Source organism: Giraffa tippelskirchi, chromosome 3 (assembly GCF_054371585.1).
Source record: "Giraffa tippelskirchi isolate mGirTip1 chromosome 3, T2T-mGirTip1v1.2.pri, whole genome shotgun sequence".
Classification (NCBI taxonomy): Eukaryota; Metazoa; Chordata; class Mammalia; order Artiodactyla; family Giraffidae; genus Giraffa; species Giraffa tippelskirchi.
In genome coordinates, this window is record NC_137277.1 from 131291476 (window position 1) to 131309793 (window position 18318).

An 18318-nucleotide genomic window follows, 5' to 3' on the forward strand; every position below is an offset into this window, starting at 1 on the left:
CCTTGCAGTGCAGAGGACATGGGTTCGATCCCTGGTCTGGGAACTCGGATCCCACCTGCCACGGGGCGACTATGCCAGTGCACTGCAACTATTGAGCCCATGCCCCACAAGTGGAGCGTCTGTGCACCACAAGGAAAGATCCCACATGATGCAACTAAGATGCAACACAGCCAAATGACAAATAAATATATATTTTTTTAAGTAGGAAAGCTGACCCCAATGTGCACCAACCCCATTTGCACCATCTGTCACCCACATATCCCCAGGGATTCAAGAAGGCAATTGAAATCCAGTTTGTGACCCTGGAACCCTTACCTTTACTTCTTCCTCCACTGCCAGCAGAAAAGCTCTTACCGAATTAATCAAAATCTAGGCTTTTGCACGTGCTGTTCCTTGCAGGTCATTTTTTTCAGTGTTTCTCTACCTCCCTCCTTTGCCTGGCGATGAGCATGAGAGCAAGCAGAGGATGTGGACCGTGGGAGGGGCTCAGAAATGTTAGTTCCTTTTCTGTGAATTCATGTTACCGAACCAAACTTGGGTCCGCTCACCTGCGCACAACAAAGCCAGTCTACTGACACAAGGTTGTGATGGAAGTGAAAGTTGCTCAATTGCGTCCCCATGGACTGTAGCCCTCCAGGCTCCTCTGTCTATGGGATTCTCCAGGCAAGAATACTGGAGTGGGTTGCCATTCCCTTCCCCAGGGAATCTTCCCAACCCAGCGATCGAACCCAGGTCTCCTACATTGCAGGTGGATTCTTTACCGTCCGAGCCACCAGGAAAGCCCCAAGAAAGTGTTTATTGCAGGCACCAAGCAAGGAGAACAAGGCAGCTAAAGCTCAAAAAGCCCAACTCCCCTTGGCTTTCAGGGAAGCATTTTTAAAGCCCAGGTGAGAGAGGGGGATTGCAGGGTGTGTGATCAGCTCACCTCTGATTAGCTGATAGTGAGGTTACAGGATGATGTCATGTTGTCAGTTCTCAGGTTACCATAGGTCTGGGGGCTCCATGGTCACGGTCATCAAATAGTTAACTTCTTGCATTTGGTGTGGGGATTTGGCATCTGTAACTCAGGAATGTGCATCAGATACTGTTATCTGGGCATTTCAGAGTGAAGCTATAGCAGAGGACCTGGAGAGGGGTCTGTAGCTCACCACTAGCCAGTCAGAAGAAAGTCACACACCCTGCAGCCCTCACCCCAAGTTTTACCTTTAAAAACTTCCCCCTGAAAATTTTCGGGCAGTTCTGAGTTTCTTGGGCACAAGCCACCCCCTTCTCCTTACTGGATCCTGCAGTAAACCTTCCTCTGCTTCAGACTCTGGCATTTTGGGTTGCTTGGCCTCACTGTGCGTTGGGTATATGAACCTGTGTTTGGTAACATTAGCATATTTCTAAGACCTGAAATCTCCAGAGCCTAGGGCTGGAGGGAACAACCTTACAGAGAGAAGGACACTCTGGTGTCTGAGAGACCCGATAGCCCTGTCACCCACTCTGAGTCCTTGGGCGAGTCACCCATCCCTGAAGCCCTTGAGCAATGATTTCCTTGTCTGTGGAACGGGGACCTGAAGGAGTCCCTATGGAGCACTCATCAGGATTCACGTGGTGCCTAATAACTCTTCCCACTTCTGCCCTCCCCCAGCCACTAAACCTTGCAGTCACTCTGCTGCCACCAGATGGCGATGACCCTCCGTCACCTGGACTCAGATCCTCATTTTGCTGAGGAGTGAAGGCACTTCAGAACAGATCCCAGTCATCAGGGAACCAAGCACAGCTGCGTGTGGCACCCTCCCGAGACAGAACACGTAAAATGAGAAATGGTGGGGAGTGCAGACGGCCAGGGTCCACCAGCTGTCAGCAAGCGCGGGTCTCAAGAATTAAGACAAAAACATCCTGGTGTTTTGGGTTTTTTTCCCCAAAGCTGTGTCCTTGGAAAAATCTCCTGAGGCTATTCTTTCAAAAGGCACTCAGAGTGCAGTTACTTTGGGTGTGAATTAACCATGAATTAAACATGAATTCCACATGAATTAAAGAAAACTTTCCAACTAGGAGTTGTTACCTCCAGCTTCTGTGCCTGAGTGCTCTGTCAGGCCAATTTGTTTCAAAATAAAGCATAATTTCATGACAGATTATAAAATCAAGAAAGGATTCTTTATTTCTTCATCATGTATTTCCATGATGTAAGATTCTAGATCATGTTTTTGTTTCTAAGAGTTACAGAATAATAATGGTATTCCTTTTTAACTTCCCACAGACCCAATATTTCAACTTGCAGTCATTGTGCTTGAATAGATTACCTGTTTCTTAGCTGGTATTTCCCCTGTATTTTTGCTGCTGAGAGTTATCTGTTTTTTGTTAAACCATGCAATGTTGTTTAATGTTTATTTATTCCAAATCATTTTTGCATTCATAATAATCAAAACAGCTCACTTGGGTTCTTTGCTCCTTAATAAATTCAGAGAGAATTTATTGAGTCTCTGTGACTCCCATGAAATCTGAGTCAGCATCAATGAAGAAATTACCTATTAATAATCCAGCAGTGCCCAGACTTTGGGATTTCATAGGTGGGTGAAGTATCCAGAAGAATCTTAAGAACTGACTTAGGGTTGTCAGAGTTTTACTTTTCCAAGAAAGGCATGAAACAAAACAAAGCAAAATATAACACCCAAACACCATCCACTGTCACCACCCTTTCAGTTCCAGAGGAACACATTAACACATAGAAAAGTAAGAGGGACATGGTCTCAGAATTTAAAAATTAGATGAGTTTGGTCTCATGAAAAAACTTTAGTTGTTGCTATTCTGTCTTCCAGACCAGCCTGGCCTTGGAAGAGTGGTCCAGGCTCCCACCTTCTTCCACCCCCTCCTCAGCTACCGCACTTGGAGATCTCAGTGGGACTGTCAAGTTAGAACCTGCATTCTCTGTCATAAAGTCAGTAAACAAGGCTAATCTCTGGGTGGTGGAGGCCAGGTCCCTTTTGGTGAGGAATGGTATTAGAGACCAAAATCTGGGTTCCTGGTGCACACATTGCTCCTGGGGGTGGAGGGGGGTTGTTTCTTGGCCTCCTCAGCAGACAATCCAGAGTGTGGGGAAGTACATGTATATAAATATATACATTCACACATATGTACATGGCCATACAAAAATGCATGTATGACCACATACATCTATACACATATACACATATACATGTGCACATACACACACTTGTACACACCTATCTCCATTTTGGAAATCATGAATCTACACTGGTGCTTATAATCCCAGCCCACACTCATGGAGTTGCATAGTTATCTGTCTCTTCTTCCTCTGTGAGAACCCTGGCTTCCTAACACATTTACTCGCTCAGTTTTATAGAATGTTAAAAATAGTTTCAGAATGACTTCACCAATAACCATTTTAATAAACAAGCATAGTAAATAGAGCTCAAGATTTATTTGCAGTTTTCTCCCTACCCCCATTCTATCCAGGATGTGGGTATATAGTCAAATACTATATTTATGAGTTATTTGAATTACTCCTTTTCTCTTTTTTTAAGTATTTTTTTATTGAACTATATTTGATTGACAAAGTTTTAGGTGTACAGCAAAGTGATATAGCCATATATATATATTCTTTTCCAGATTCTTTTTTCTATTATAAGTTATTACAGAATATTGAATATAACTCTTCCTTTTCTTCTTTCTTTTTTCTTTCTTTCCCTTCCTCTTTCTCTCTTTTTTCCCCTTCACTGTGCTTATGGAATTCATATGAAATTTTATGTGTTTCAATTTGCTTTCAGTTTAGGGGCATTTCCTCCCTTTCATTAGAGAAGGAAATGGCAACCCACTCCAGTATTCTTGCCTGGAGAATTCCATGGACAGAAGAGCCTGGCAGGCTACAGTCCCTGAGGTTGCAAAGAGTCAGACACGGCTGAGCAACTCTCACTCACTCACTCCTCCCTTTCATATTGATTTAATTTTGTTTTTTGAATATGTAGAACATTAACACGCTAACCAAATTCAAAGCTACACAAGAAGTCAAACTCAGACATGTGTCACTCCATCCCACCTACCTTCCACCCTTGTTGATAGCCAGCTCAATCTTCTAACACCATTCCCATGTTTCTCTTCATAATGCTAAAGAGAATATATGTATTTTTCATGTTTCCCCTCTTCCTTATTCAAAAAGTGGCACACTGGATAAGCTCTTCTGCATTTGCTGTTTTCACTTATAACATCTCCTGAAAATCACTCCGTATTAGTTGACAAAGATCCTCCTCACTTTTTTACAGCTGTAAAAACCATGGGCCATAATTGTATTCAACCAAGCCCCATGCTTGGTAGGCCAGGCACATTTTTGTTTATTAAACAAGAAGAAACTTATCTCCAAGACATATCTGCATACACCAAGGAGGCTTCAATTAATCCCCCTGGTTTCCCATCCCTGCCACCTGCAGGGCCGGTAGGAAGATCAGTTTCCTGCCATGGGTCATTTTTCACTCTTTTTTGTGAGACAACACTCCTCCCAGCTTCTCGAAGCTTATTCCAGAAAATTATTAAAAATGTGTATCCATTTGTGACTTTTTCCCTATTCCCTTTGCTATTATGTGTTCAGTTTTTATTCCTCTAATAGCATTTGAGAGGTATGTGAGGAGTTTAGACCAAAAAAAAAAAGAAAAAAATTTTTAAAGGTGAGTGTTTATTCCACCAGCTTGAAACAGAAATATACTGTCAACTTTAAAAATAACAAACTGTTTTTTCCTACCCATCTCAGTGCTTTTAATGTCCTTAAGTATTAAAATCTCAGTGCTTTTAATGTCCTGATACCTAGTAATTTTTATGTAAAACTCTAAACCTATAATACCAAACAACATATAAGGAGGTGGGGAGGAGGTCTGAAATTGAATAAACAACTAAGAGTATAATTGTGGGAAAAAATGTTAAGAACAAAAAGTAAACTCTCTAGCTACCTCACCCCACCTCCACCCCCAGAAAATAAAGTAAGTTTAGATACTACACATTTGAAAATCCTTTTTCTAAGCTCTGGGAAATATCTTATTTAGCACCATTCTCTTGGATTTGACCGGTACCCATCACAGTTTGCAATGCAGGAAACCCAGGTTCAATCTCTGGGTCATGCAGCTCCCTTGGAGTAGAAAATGGCAACCCACTCCAGTAATCTTGCCTGGAGAATTCCATGGACAGAGGAGCCTGGTGGGCTACAGGCTGCTGCTGCTGCTGCTGCTGCTAAGTCGCTTCAGTCGTGTCCAGCTCTGTGCGACCCCATAGATGGCAGCCCACCAGGCTCCTCTGTCCCTGGGATTCTCCAGGGAAGAATACTGGAGTGGGTTGCCATTTCCTTCTCCAATGCATGCATGCATGCTAAGTCACTTCAGTCATGTCTAACTCTGTGCAACCCTATGGACAGCAGCCCTCCAGGTTCCTCTGCCCATAGGATTCTTCAGGCAAGAATACTGCAGTGGGTTGCCATTTCCTTCTCTGGGCTATGTGGTCACAAAGAGTCGGACACGACTGAGCAACTAATACTTTCACTTTTTACTTTCATCACCACCACCCCTCCCGGTCGCCTTAATCTCTAAAGGGTAGGTTTCCAGAGGTGAAGGAGGACAGGATGGTAGCATAAAGTACCAAAGGTAAAATAAAAGTACTTTAGAAGATTGTATAAAGACGCTGAGACTACTAATGTGGTCATATATCCTTGGCTGCTCTGTGATTTTTCCACAGCTGTGATTCCCTCAACTTAGTCATGCTGCCTATCGATGTCCCTGCCGTTCTTGACGCCTTGCCAGAAGAAGATAGGATGGAGACAGTTGAACGGTACTTTTTTACCTGTGGTCTCTAGTGTCATCTATGTTCCAGAAACATGCCAGGTGCTCTGAAAGATTTCCAAGCACCTGAGCTTGCAGCCCCACCAAGACACCCAGCCACACCCTCAGCAGATAAGATGCTGGATTCGTGGTGGAGAATAACAGTCTCAGGTCTCAAACTGGCTGACCTTTCAGTGCTGCAGGTGCTCAGGGAGGGGCAAGCAGAGTGGGTGCTAAGTGGGCTTCCAAGGCTGCAGAATCGCATGCACTTGGGTTAGTACTCAGAGGGCAGGTAGGATTTGGAGGAGCAAAAAAAATATAGCCCCCAACCCAAACAAATAAAATATTCTTAAAAGAAAAGTCAAAAACAAAAATTTTAAGAAAAAAGAAACCTAGGACCTCCCCTCCCCCAAAGTAAATAAAAAACAAACAAAAAAGGAAAAAGAAAAATATCAGCCCCCAAACAAAGACACTTAAATTTGATTTACTGATGAGCATCCAACATCCAGTGAGAATGTGTCCTTGAATCTGCTGTGGCCACTCCCACTTTGGCTCTTCCCAGGTGGTGCTAGGAGTAAAGAACAAGTCTGCCAATGCAGGAGACATAAGAGACGTGGGTTTGATCCTTGGGTTGGGGTGATCCCCTGGAGAAGGTAATGGCAACCCACTCCAGTATTCTTACCTGGAGAATTCCATGGACAGAGGAACCTGAGAGGCTACAATTCATGGGGTTGCAAGGGTCAGACACGACTGAAGCAACTTAGCACAGCACGCCCACTTTAATATTTCTCCCTGTAAATAACCAGTGAGTGAAGTACTAAATACTGGTTTTTGTGAAGCCTGCCCACAAGCAATGGTATTTGGCAATACTTGGACGTCTGAGCTTAGAACCCAGGTCTGAACAGGGAATTTGAGTGTCTGCTACTCGAAGCCCAGAGCACGAGGGCATTTCCTGAGGATGCTGCATCCAGGTGGGTGGCTGAGTGACACAAGGTTACTTGAAGTTCAGTTTGGGGAGGCAAGTGGGGAGATGCTCTGCAGACCCCCCCCATTCAGCACTGATGTGCAGATTCATGAATCAGTTTCCTCATCTTTGAAATGAGAATAGTAGTGCCTACTTCACAGGGGTTGTCAATTAAGGAAGATGATGACAAGGAGGAGGAGGGTAGTTGTAACAATAACATTTACTGAGCACTAAATGTGCGTCAGGCCCTGCGCTTGGCAAGAGTTTCATTCACCCCAACAATGAGATCTTATTATTTTCCATACTTTGGAGATGAGGAAACTGCTAATGGGAAGCAGTTTTGCAAATCACCGTCTTGTAAATCACCAGCATCAAGATTGGCACAGAGCTTGGCACAGAGCAGCTGCTTAGCGAAGGTTAGGGGATCGGAGTGACTGTGCAGTTTTCAAGGGTGTTTTCCCAAACAGAATACAGCTCTGCCCACCTCTGTATATGTTTCGCTGCGAGGAGAGGGTTCCTGTTTGTAATTCTAAATTTTGAAGCCTCTGTTGATCTTGGAGGCATTTCTCTTTGAGTGTAGCAGACGGCCACTCAAAATAATTGTCTTCTCCTACAGAAATAGAATTGTTGAAACTGGAGGCTCAGTGTCCCCTGAGTTAGGTCATCCATGTGACTAGGCCTTTACCAAGAGGGCAGCCTTTACTGAGAGGGCAGGAGCAGATGTGAGATGTCCTCCTGAGGGCAGGACCAGGATGGAGCAGGTTTACCTCCTACAGACTCTCTCCCTGCTTCCTGGAGCTGGAACTCACACTTGCAGTGACCCAGCTGTAACTGTCAAACAACCAAGCGCCAGGCCAGGGGTCCACAAACAGCCAAATCTGGCCTACCACCCATTTTTGCAAAACACCCGTTTTATTGAAACACAGCCACACTCGTTCATTTGGGTGTTTTCCATGACTCCTTTCATGCTGCAACAGTGTGCACCCGTGCTAAGTCTCTCAGCATGTCCAACTCTTTGTGACCCCATGGACTGTAGCCCATCAGGCTCCTCTGTCCATGGGATTCACCAGGCAAGAATACTGGGGTGGGGTGCCATTCCCTCCTCCAGGGGACTTTCCTGACCCAGGGATCAAACCAGTGTCTCTTGTGTCTCCTGCATTGGCAGACGGATTATTTATCACCAGTGCCACCTAGGAAGCTAATTGTAAAAGAGACCCACTGAGACCTTTACTGGAAAAGTTTCCTGATCCCTGCTGTAAGGGGTAGCAGACCTCAAGATAAAAATAACCTCAGTCCCTGTAATTTCTTCTCTCACCTGTAGATTATTTAGAAGCATATTGTTTTCTTTTTAAAGCAGTTATGGATTTTTTGGTTATCTTCTTTGCTATTGATTTCTAATCAAATTCCATTGTGGTCACAGAACATTCTCAGAATGATTTCAACCTTTTGAAATATTCATGCTTTCCTTGTGGTCCAAGATACGGTCAATATTGGTAAATGTTGCATGTACACCTGAAAACAATATGCATTCTGTAACCCCATTTTTCCTTTTCTTGGGGATGGTTTTGATCACCGCCTCCTGTACAATGTTATGAACTTCCGTCCATAGTTCTTCAGGCTGTCTACCAGATCTAATCCTTTGAATCTGTTCATCACCTCCACTGTATAATCAAGAGGGATTTGTTTTAGGTCTTATCCAAAGGGTCTAGTGGTTTTCCCTACTTTCTTCAATTTAAGCCTGAATTTTGCAATAAGGAGCTCATGATCTGAGTCTCACAGTCAGCTCCAGGTCTAGTTTTTACTGACCATATGGAGCTTCTGCATCTTCCACTGCAAAGAACGTAATCAATCTGATTTCAGTATTGACCATCCAGAGATGTCCATGTGCAGAGTCATCTCTTGTGTTATTGGAAAAGGGTATTTGCTATGAGCAGCTGAGGAAAGAAGCAAAGTGAGAGGTAGGGGAGAAAGGGAAAGATGACTCAATGAATGCAGAGTTCCAAAGAATAGCAAGGAAGGAGAAGAGAGCCTTCTTAAATGAACAATGCAAAGAAATAGAGGAAAACAATAGAATGGGAAAGACTAGAGATCTCTTCAAGAAAATTGGAGATATCAGGGAATACTTCATGCAAGGACAGGCACAATAAAGGACAGAAACGGTAAGGACCTAACAAAAGCAGAAGAGATTAAGAAGAGGTGGCAAGAATACACAGAAGAACTATACAAAAAAGTCTTAAAGACCCAGATAACCACGATGGTGTGGTCACTCACCTAGAACCAGACATCCTGGAGTGTGAAGTCAAGTGGGCTTTAGAAAGCATTATTATGAACAAAGCTAGTGGAGGTGATAGAATTCCAGCTGAGTTATTTAAAATCCTAAAAGATGATGCTGTCAAAGTGCTGCACTCAATATGCCAGCAAATTTGGAAAATTCAGCAGTGGCCACAGGACTGGAAAAGGTCAGTTTTCATTCCAATGCCAAAGAATGTTCAAATTACCAGACAGTTGTGCTCACTTCGCATACTAGAAAGGTTATGCTCAAAATGCTTCAAGCTAGGGTTTAACAGCATGTAAACCGAGAACTTGCAGATGTACAAGCCAGGTTTAGAAAAGGCAGAGGAACCAGAGATCAAATTGCCAACATTCACTGGAGAAAGCAAGGGAATTCCAGAAAAATATCTGCTTCATTGACTACGCTAAAGCCTTTGACTTTGTGGACCACAGCAGACTGTGGAAAATTCTTAAAGAGATGGAAGTACCAGACCACCTTCCCTGTCTCCTGAGAAACCTGTATGTGGGTCAAGAAAGAGCAATTAGAACCGAACATGAAACAACTGGTTCAAAATTGGGAAAGGAGTATGACAAGGCTGTATATTGTCACCCTGCTTATTTAACTCCTATGCAGAGAACATCATGCAAAATGCCGGGCTGGATAAATCACAAGCTGGAATCGAGATTACCAGGAAAAATATCAACAACCTCAGATATGCAGATGCTACCACTCTAATGGCAGAAAGTGAAGAGGAATAAAAGAGCCTCTTGATGAGGGCGAATGAGGAGAATGAAAAAATCTGGCTTGAAACTCAGTACTAAAAAAAATAAGATCATGGCATCTGATCCCATCACTCCATGGTAAATAGAAGGGGAAAAACTGGAAGCAGTGACAGGTTTTATTTTCTTAGGCTCCAAAATCACTGTGGACGGTGACTGTAGCTGTGAAATTAAAAGACGCTTGCTTCTTGGAAGGAAAACTATGACAAACCTAGACAGTATTGAAAAGCAGAGACATCACTTTGCCAACAAAGGTCTGTATAGTCAAAGCTGTGGTTTTTCCCAGTAATCACGTATGGCTGTGAGAGCTGGACCATAAAGAAGGCTGAGCACCAAAGAATTGATGTTTTCGAACTGTGGTGCTGGTAAAGACTCTTCAGAGTTCCTTGGACAGCAAGGAAATCAGACCAGTCAATCCTAAAGAAAGGCAATCCTGTATATCCATTGGAAGGACTGATGCTAAAGCTGAAGCTCCGATACTTTGGCCACCTGATGCAAAGAGCCGACTCATTGGAAAAGACCCTGATGCTGGGAAAGATTGAGGACAGGAGGAGAAGGGGGTGACAGAGGATGAGATGGTTGGATGGCATCATCAACTCAATGGATATGAGTTTGAGCAAACTCCAGGAGATAGTGAAGGTCAGGGAAGCCTGTTCTGCCGCAGTCCATGGGGTCACAAAGAGTCGGACATGACTTGGCCACTGAACAACAACAACTATAACAAACCCCATTTTTAAACTCCTTTTTATTCTCTGCTTATAAATTACCATTCCTACTGTTGTTGGTTGATAGAAAGCTATTCATCAGTCTTATACTTTCTTTAACGTAGATCCAAGAAGTATAGGTGTGAGTAATGTTGAAGGAATGATGTAACTGTTAAATGATTGCAGTACTTTTCTATTTTATTCCTTTCAGTGAGCTCTGTGAACAGAGTATGGACATTATACTGACTCCAGAAATGATCGAAGCGGAATTCCCAGTGCTGGACTATAGGGACACCAAGAAGGAGAAGTAAGTGGATGCTTTATGCCTTAGGAAGAGGTAGCCCAGGATAAAATTTGTCCTACATGACATACAGAACTGTTTGAATCTAAAAACATGTCCAAAGAGACAAGTTTCCAGTGTGTTAGGTGTTTAGACATGTATCCTATTTACCACCCATGCCACCTCCAGCCTCGTTGCTTATCTTCAGTCACTGGGCCTCAGTCTCTCCATTCATAACGTGCAGAAAGCAAAACCTCTCTCCCGGGCGGTTGTGAGGATTCCATGAGATGCCCGTGTGAGGACATCTCTCCGGGTGCTTGCTCTGCACATGTGAACCCTTTCCTGTGTCTCTGCATCAGGGATAGCTAGCTAGGCAGACATCACCATCATCCTTCAGAACTTGGTTTTGAAGAATACTTTGGTAAAGGTAATAACCACTAGAGTTCATACGGTTTGTAAGTTTGAAATTCCAGATATCCTTTTAGAACTATTTGTCTTTTTTAATTATTAAAATGTTAGAAAATATAGAAAAATATAAAGAATGAAATAAAAACAGTAATGCTACCACCCAGGGGCAGTACCTATACATTTTGGTATGTGGTCTTCCAAGTATTAATACTTTAATTATTTAAATAACACACAAACACCTACTGTATTTTGTTAAACTGTATATACAATAGTCCCACGGTATCCATGGGGGATTGGTTCCAGGACAACCCCTATCCTGGGTACTAAAATCTGAGGATGTTCAAGTCCCTTATGTAAAATGGTGTAGAATTTGTGTATAACCTGTGCACATCCTCCTATACTTTAAATCATCTCTGCATTACTTATAATACCTCATCCAGTGTAAATGATTTTTAAATAGCTTTTAGCATGCAGCAAATTCAAGTTTTGCTTTTTGGAACTTTCTCATATTTTTTTCCACCTGGGGTTGGTTGAGTCTGAAAATGCTGGACCTATGGACACAAAGGGCCAACTGTATGTGTTTAAGTGAATACTATCATATTGTTCATATTGTTTTATCTTCTAGACTTTCATTTAGCATATCGTTATCATATGTTTATGAATATAGATATGCACCTTTTTATCTTACTGGTAGATATACCATCATGTGCTAACCGATCTTTCTACTGATGATCATGTCAACTCTTCAATGTTTTGCTCTTGCGGATAGGGCTGCAACAAATTTCCTTGTGCCATAATTCTTTGCAAACTTATCAGACTATCTCCTTAGGATAAACTTTGAAACACAAACACTAAATCCATGTTCATTTTAAGATTTTAATACATGGTGCTTTACACCATCCAGAAAAATATCAACAAACGTCCTACCAGCAGAGGTCAGGATGTCCACATTGAAATGCCCTGAACAACGTGGAATATTATCAGACGTTTTTTCTTCTTTTCCAATATGATAGGTTTTTAATGACCACATCATTGTTTTAATTTTAACTTCTTCGTTTATGACTGATGGTAAAAATTTTCCTACACTTATCAAATATTTTTCTTCTTTTATGGGGGGCTTTTTTGCCTATATTGCAGAAAGTCTTCATCTTTTCCTTATTTGTAAGAGTGCCTCATATATTAAGGATTATTACCCTTCCATGTGTATGCTGTAAATTTTTTAGTTTGTCTTCTTTGTTCAGGGTGTTTGGAGGAGGCCCTGCCTTTTCAGAAAGGAATGCCCACATATCTTAGAGGAGCAAGGGGCTCCTTTGGTTCATTTGTAATAGTAACAGAGACCTATAGCAAACCAGCACTTCTCAGAAAGTAGATTAGCAGCTTCTAAAAGAAAATTTAGGGAAAAAAAATTTTTAATAGTATTTCAGTGAGCATCTGTTTTAACCAGCTATTGAGCAACAAAATATGTTACACTACATAGTACATCTGACACCTCAACAAAGAGATGCACTTTGCATTTTGTTTCAGGTTTCAAACATATGACTAAGAGTTTTAAATAAAACCTTTTTTTTTCAGTTTGAAAAATTGCTCCTGGACTTAGAACAGTTTGCCCCATGAGCAAGGCAATATCCAATGCCTCATTGTTTACTTGCTGTTTCACCTGGTTTTTTCACCATTTTGATTACAGGAAGTAATATCAAATGCCATTTGATTATCAAATGAGTATTAAATGAAATAGAACTTATTACTTTATATATCTTCACCAAAGAAGAAAATTTTCTTTTCTTTTTTAATGTATTTCAGCTACTTTACCAAAAAAACAAAAACCAGAAAAAACAACAATGAACCCTAAGCATTTTCTGCACACCAAGTAATTTTTTTTCAAAATACACATACATTTCACACATTTTCAATAAATAGATCCATGGCATTTTGAATTCACCTATTTTGCAGTTTAAATTATTTTTGCACATTTTTTCATGTGCCAAAATTATCAATATAATTATCAGTTTATTTCCTGCATAATATTCCAATGATATCTCACAGATGATTTTTTTCAAATTTTTATTGGAGTATAGTTGATTTACAATGTTATATTAGTTTAAGGTGTACAGCACAGTGATATATATATATATATATATATAGTATATATAAAATATGGGGCAGGAAATGGCAGCCCACCTCAGTATTCTTACCTGGAAAATCCCATGAACAAAGGCTGGTGGGCTACAATTCATGGGGTCCAAAGAGTCAGACACAACTTATCAACTAAACCACCACCACTATGTCTGTGTGTGCTAAGTCGCTCCAGTTGTGTCTGTGGGACACTATGGACTGTAGCCCACCAGGCTCCTCTGTCCATGGGATTCTCACATAAGTGTGTGTGTCTTTTTTTTTTCAGATTCTTTTCCCTTATAGGTTATTACTAGATATTGAGTAGGGTTCCCTGTGCTGTACAGCAGGGATTCAGTTCTGAAATTCTCTCCAAGCAAGCATGACCCGATGCTCAGTTCTGTCCTCTCAGTCCTTGCTTGTGCTTTTTTTCACCTCCTTCAGCTTCAGCTGGAAGCAGACAGAGTGTCAGACAGACACACATGAAAGCTTGGTCAGACAGGGACAGAAATAAAAAACACGTTAGTGATACTTAATGTCCCCATGAAGACTGCTGTCTATTTGGTTTCTGGCAAATACTTATTTTCATGGATGCAAAGAATCATCTGGTCTGTCTTGAAGGCTGTAATCAACCCAAGAGCTTCCTTGCTATCTTGATGGTGATCTCACCCTCTCAAGACCTACTAAGGAGAATTATATTGCAAAATATCCAAGGAACTGTATGAGTGACTTTAGTTGCTGACACACCATTCAGCTCCCCTTAGATTATCACAATATCACTCAGCTATTAATATATTTAAGGGCTGACATGAACTATATATTTTTAGACTGATTTCATAAAGTGGTGCCAATTAATTTTTTTAATTATATGCATTAGGGAAGTTTTAATTTTTCACTTTGAGATACTTCTCTTTCTTCAAAACTTTTAGGCATTTGCCAAAACTTTAGGAAGTTTCACTCTCCTTAGGAAATATTTCACAAGCACTTAATTTTATTTTTTTTGCTTTATTGAAGTATAGTTGATTTACAATGTTGTGTTAATTTCTGCTATACAGCAAAGTGATTCAGTTGTACATATATATTCTTTTCTATTACGGTTTATCATAGGATATTGAGTATAGTTTCCTGTGCTGTACAGTAGGACCTTGTTTGTCCATTCTCTACATAATGTTTGCATCTACTAACCTCAAATTCCTAGTCCATCCCTCCCTCCTCCCCTCCCTCTTGGCAACCACAGTTCTGTTCTCTATGTCTGTGAGTCTGTTTCTATTTTGTAAATAAGTTCATTTGTATTAATTTTTTATATTCCACATGTGAGTGATATCATATGGTATTTGTCTTTCTCTCCTGATTTACTTCACCTAGTATAACAATCTCACGGTCCATCCATGTTGCTGCAAATGGCATTATTTCATACTTTTTTATGGCTGAGTAATATTCCAGTGTGTATACATACCACATCTTCTTTATCCGTTCCTCTGTCCATGGACACTTAGGTGGCTTCCATGTCTTCGCTATTGTAAATAGTGCTGCCATGAACACAGGGGAGAAGCACTTAATTTTGTCTTGAATTCTTCTGACTGGACAGATCATATAGCTGAGCTCACCATCCTTAGACATCTGTGCTTTCAACCAAATACACTAATCCTGTCCTCCCAGATATTTGGAAAGTTCTACCCTTCACCATGCCAGCAACATCCAGGCTCCACATCAGCCACTCCTCGACTCAGGTGCAGAACCCTCCCTCTTGAGTCCTACCTTTCGGAGCCATTGTCAGAATCAGAGATCCTGAGTGTCCACTTTACTCATAAAGAATCAGCTTCTGCCCACTGAGCATTTAGAAGCCATCATGCTGGGATGTCCATGCATAAGTTCTCATTTCCCCTTTGCAACAATCCTCAGAGATGGGAATTCCCATCACGTGTACCTCTGGAAACGGAGGCTGAGTTTAGGTCGCTTGGCTCTGCTAAGAACCTAGTGCAACTGAGACTGGAATCAGGTTTGAATCACTTCCAGCCGGGTGTTTTCACTGGTAACTAAATGATCACTAAGTATGGTTTACACTGTGTTTGTGTATAAACAGCTCCTCCTGTCTTCATGAGGCATCACTGGTGACACTGGGCCCAGAAGCAGGGTGGTGGTGGATGACCTGAATGTTTTAAGAGGTGCCCTGATGTGTCCTCATCGGGTTTGTGTTTTATATATATATATTTAGAGAGGTGAAAGACCAAGCACAGCCAATGGAGAAGGCAGGAGAGAAGCTGCTCGAGGAGATGAAGAACCTGAGGAGCAAAGCGCTCAGCTCCTACCTGATCCTAGAATGAAAACCACCAGGACGTCAGTGCCTCTCACTTCCTTTCTCACTTCCATGGTCCTCTGTGTCTGCTTATGTTCCGGCCATTTGGGGAATTAAAGTTTTAGAGAAAAAACCTGAAATATAGATGATGTAAGTATTTTAAACTTATAGTTTTTTCTTTTTAAAAATAAAATGTCATTAGTATGATGGCAGTGTTTGGAGCTTCTTGCTGCAAGATTTAGTGTGGGCACAAAGGCTTCCAAGTACTGAAAGGCTGGGAGCCCTTTGGAGGGGCCGGAGGCCGGGAGTTGGGGAGGGGTTGCTCCCCCACCAGCTCCCACGGCCCCTGAGCACCCCGACTCTGACTTTGGGAACTGCTCCCAGAAAGAGCAGTGCTGGTGAGGACACCGGCTCCTAAGCAGCCATGCGGCACCAGACACAGGCGAGGAGGCTAGAAATGGAGGGGACACTGTGGGGCGACTAGAACTTGCTGACTGGCTGTGGGGCGACTAGAACTTGCTGACTGGCCTGGGAGGAATGGATAACACCTCTGTGAGGACTCTCAGAAGCAGCAGGGGTGGCAGGGCTTTGCCTTGGGGTCTGGAGTCCTGGTGAATAGTCAGTAAAAAGCAGGCCTTTTGACTGTGTGTGTTAACATGACTCCATTCTCATGCATGAGCTGGCCGCAGGTCGGAATCACATGGAGAGCTTCATAAAAACCAGCTGAATCACTGCTGTATTTAAAATAGATAACCAACAAGATTCTACTAGGTAGTACAGGGAACTCTGCTGAATATTCTATAATAACCTATATGGGAAAAGAATTTGAAAAAGAATAGATACATGTATATGTATAACTGAATCACTTTGCTGTGCACCTGAAACTAACACAACATTGTTAATCAATTATACTCCAATTAAAAAAAAAAGCTGAATCAGGTTTTCTGGGGTAGGACTCAGGCAGTAATAATCTTTAAAGCTCTCCAGGTGGACCTAATGTGCAGCCAGGAGTGAGAACCACTGGCCTCCAGGTTAAAGTCTAAATTCCTCTTCCGGGGGCTCCAAGCCCTTGCTTCTCTTGGTTCTGCTTCTAGCTTTTCTCTGCCCCCGCTCTCTGCTCTCTTTATAGGGCAGTGGGGACTGCTGGCTTGGGTGGCTGTCTGGTTGTGGGTGGATGCTGGTCCTCCTCTTACTAACCACATGGCTCCCTTAACATCTCTGAACTTGTAAGATCGGGCTCCAGTGCTCACTGCCTGCAGGGCTGTGAGAATGACTTTAGGAAACATGAAAAGGGTACCTATTATTAAACAGTAGTTGAAAAATCTGAGCTCCTGAAACTCGCAGGGCAGGACTGAAGCAGCAGTAAATTAAAAATTTTTTTCATTTTGAAATAATTTTAGACTTAAGGAAAGCTTGCAAAACTAGAACAGTGAGCTCACATATATAGTACTCAGCTTCCCCTGATGTTGACATCTACTGTGGCACAATCATCAAAAACAGGAAATTAAAACTGGCTGGGGACTTCCCTGGCAGTCAGTGGTTAAGACTGTACTTCCACTGCAGGGGATGTGAGTTCAATTCCTGCTTAGGGAACTAGGAGCACATATGCCTCGTGGCCAAAAAATAAATAAAAGAAAATTTCTTGGAACTGAATAAAAAAATGAAAATACAACATAGCAACTTTTAAAAATTACAAAAAAAAAAAACCTGGCTCAGCCTTGTTGACCAGTGTCTCCTTACTTTCTTCGCAACTGTGACAGCCCCTCAGTAGTCCCTGAGCTGCAAGGTTCCCAGCCTGCCCAGTACCAGGGCCCTGCCTCACAACAGCCCCTCTTTTTCCTGAAGAAGTTCGAGGGTGTCTGTGTCTTACCACCAAAGAGATGAATCAGATCACAGGACTCAGCCAAGGCATAGACACAGGGATCTGGTCACACATTCTCCAACAGCAGGGTCTTCAGCAAATTTTCTTTTCAGATACTCTTTTTGCAGGAAGTTTGTTAAAGCTGTTGTGAAAAGACTTAAGAGGAAGCAAGACATGGGAAAGAGCCTGAAGACTGACAGACCATACTTACGCCCCCAGTAATGAACAGTGCAAGCCCTTGTGCACACACACATACACACATAGGCACACACATGCACACAGATGCCTTCCCAGGTCCAGTGCAGTATCTCACCCACTAGAGGCCAGAAGAAGTGGGCCCTGTTTTATGTGATCACTCTCCCCAATGGTAGAGTTGACCTGAACCTAAGGATAGGCTACTTTTCAGGTCCCCACTGTCTGGAGCTCGATTGGTCACCCTTAGGGCACCAGTGGTTCTGCTGCTCCCCCAAACCCTGGCCTTCCAAAGCTCTCCCCTCAGTGTCAGGCTGAAGCATCTTAACTGCAAGCCTAAACAGGACACCCAGGGCCTCTCCTGTAACTTCCAGCCAATAACTCTGGACCTTTAACTAAACTGGCTTCCCACCTTTCCCTGGATGCTAAATCTAGAGGACTTACCAAGACTAATCTCCTACTCTGCCATGCGGTTTACCTCAGCCAGCACCAAAAGTCAAGCTGGATTAACCGAAAGGTGAAAGGCGGCAGGAAGCTGGTTACTACCATCCTCAGTTGTTCACATCATGAACTACAGGAAGGAGGGCCACCAGTGAATTGTCGTAGATGGAAACATCGTTCTTCCTCTTTCTGTGCTTCCTACCAGATGGAG

General features: G+C 42.4%; 1 protein-coding gene across 17 annotated transcripts in view; it reads left to right on the forward strand.

Moving 5' to 3' along the window:
* The window catches only part of CFAP221 (cilia and flagella associated protein 221), a 119213-nt gene extending 103393 nt beyond the window's left edge, over positions 1 to 15820 (forward strand). For 13 of the 17 annotated variants that reach the window (XM_081575939.1, XM_081575938.1, XM_081575952.1 and 10 more), the window contains 3 exons: positions 5719 to 5811; positions 10732 to 10827; positions 15533 to 15820. In XM_081575939.1, coding sequence (XP_081432065.1) covers positions 5719 to 5811; positions 10732 to 10827; positions 15533 to 15641 — 298 coding nt within the window. In that variant the 3' untranslated portion in view covers positions 15642 to 15820. Of the gene's footprint in view, positions 1 to 748; positions 888 to 1633; positions 2129 to 5718; positions 5812 to 10731; positions 10828 to 15532 lie in introns of those variants that run through there. The other 4 variants (XM_081575949.1, XM_081575948.1, XR_014078555.1 and 1 more) reach the window with 3 other exon arrangements.
* The last annotated feature ends 2498 nt before the right edge of the window (positions 15821 to 18318 follow it).